Source organism: Eimeria mitis, genomic scaffold (genome assembly GCF_000499745.2).
Source record: "Eimeria mitis Houghton genomic scaffold, Emh_scaff282, whole genome shotgun sequence".
Taxonomy (NCBI): Eukaryota; Apicomplexa; class Conoidasida; order Eucoccidiorida; family Eimeriidae; genus Eimeria; species Eimeria mitis.
Window position 1 is genome coordinate 7,394 of NW_013571159.1, and position 1,188 is coordinate 8,581.

At 31.1% G+C, this 1,188-nt stretch overlaps 1 protein-coding gene across 1 annotated transcript in view; it reads right to left on the reverse strand.

Moving 5' to 3' along the window:
• Positions 1-1,188, reverse strand: part of EMH_0006750 (uncharacterized protein) — a gene marked incomplete at both ends in the record, with an annotated part of 2,694 nt that overhangs the window by 167 nt on the left and 1,339 nt on the right. Inside the window, 2 exons of the mRNA XM_013497644.1 lie at positions 4-249; positions 1,131-1,186. Of these exons, the coding sequence (XP_013353098.1) occupies positions 4-249; positions 1,131-1,186 (302 nt within the window). The remainder of the gene's footprint in view (positions 1-3; positions 250-1,130; positions 1,187-1,188) is intronic.

Genomic DNA, 1,188 nt, shown 5'->3' on the forward strand with positions numbered 1-1,188 from the left:
AGGGGTGGTTGTGCTGTTTGTGTGGTGGTGGTGGTGCTGCTGCTGCTGCTGATACAACAGCAGCAAACACAAACACAATACTTTCTCCTGCTGCTGCTGCTGCTGCTGCTGCTGCTGGTGCTGCTGGTGCTGCTGCTGCTGCTGGTGCTGCTGCTGTTGCTAGTGATGGTGATGGTAGGGGTGGTTGTGCTGCTTGTGGTGGTGCTGCTGCTGTTGCTGCTGCTGCTGCTGCTGCTGCTGGTGATACAACTGCAGCAAACGGAAACAAACTACGTTCTCCCACTGCTACTGCTGCTGCTGCTGCTGCTGTTGCTGTTGCTGCTGCTGCTGCTGTTGCTGCTGCTGCTGCTGCTGCTAGCAGTGATGGTTTGTAAGATGCATGAACAACCAAAAAACCAAAAAAAAAGCAAAAAAGAAAAAATAAAAAACAAAATAAATAAATAAACAAATAAACAACTAAAATAAACAAATAAACAACAAAATAAACAAATAAAAAACAAAATAAACAAATAAAAAACAAAATAAAAAACAAAAAAACAAAATAAATACACCTACAATCCTCCAGATCTACTTCTGATGATATATTCATTTTAGCAGTTCTATCAAAAAAACAAAAAAAACAAAAAAAACAAAAAAACAAAAAAAAAGAAAAAAAACAAAACAAACAAATAAAACAAACAAATAAACAACTAAAATAAACAAATAAACAAATAAAAAACAAAATAAACAAACAAAAAACAAAATAAACAAATAAAAGAGTATACGTACTACGTCTACTTCTGGTGATATATACATTTTAGCTGTTTTATCAAAAAAAACGAAAAACAAGAAATATAAACAATAAAAAACAGAAACAAAAAAAAACAAAAACAAAACAACCAACTAAAAAACAAAATAAACAAACAAACAAAATAAAAAACAAAATAAATAAACAAATAAACTTACAATCCTCTAGATCTACTTCTGGTGATATATTCATTTTGGCGGTTATAGTTTGTAAATACATAAAAAAACCAAAAAACAAGAAATATAAACAATAAAAAAGAGAAACAAAAAAAAACAAAAACAAAACAACCAAATAAAAAACAAAATAAACAAAACAAAATAAATAAATAAACAAATAAACTTACAATCCTCTAGATCTACTTCTGGTGAAATATTCATTTTGGCTGTTATAGTTTGTAATAT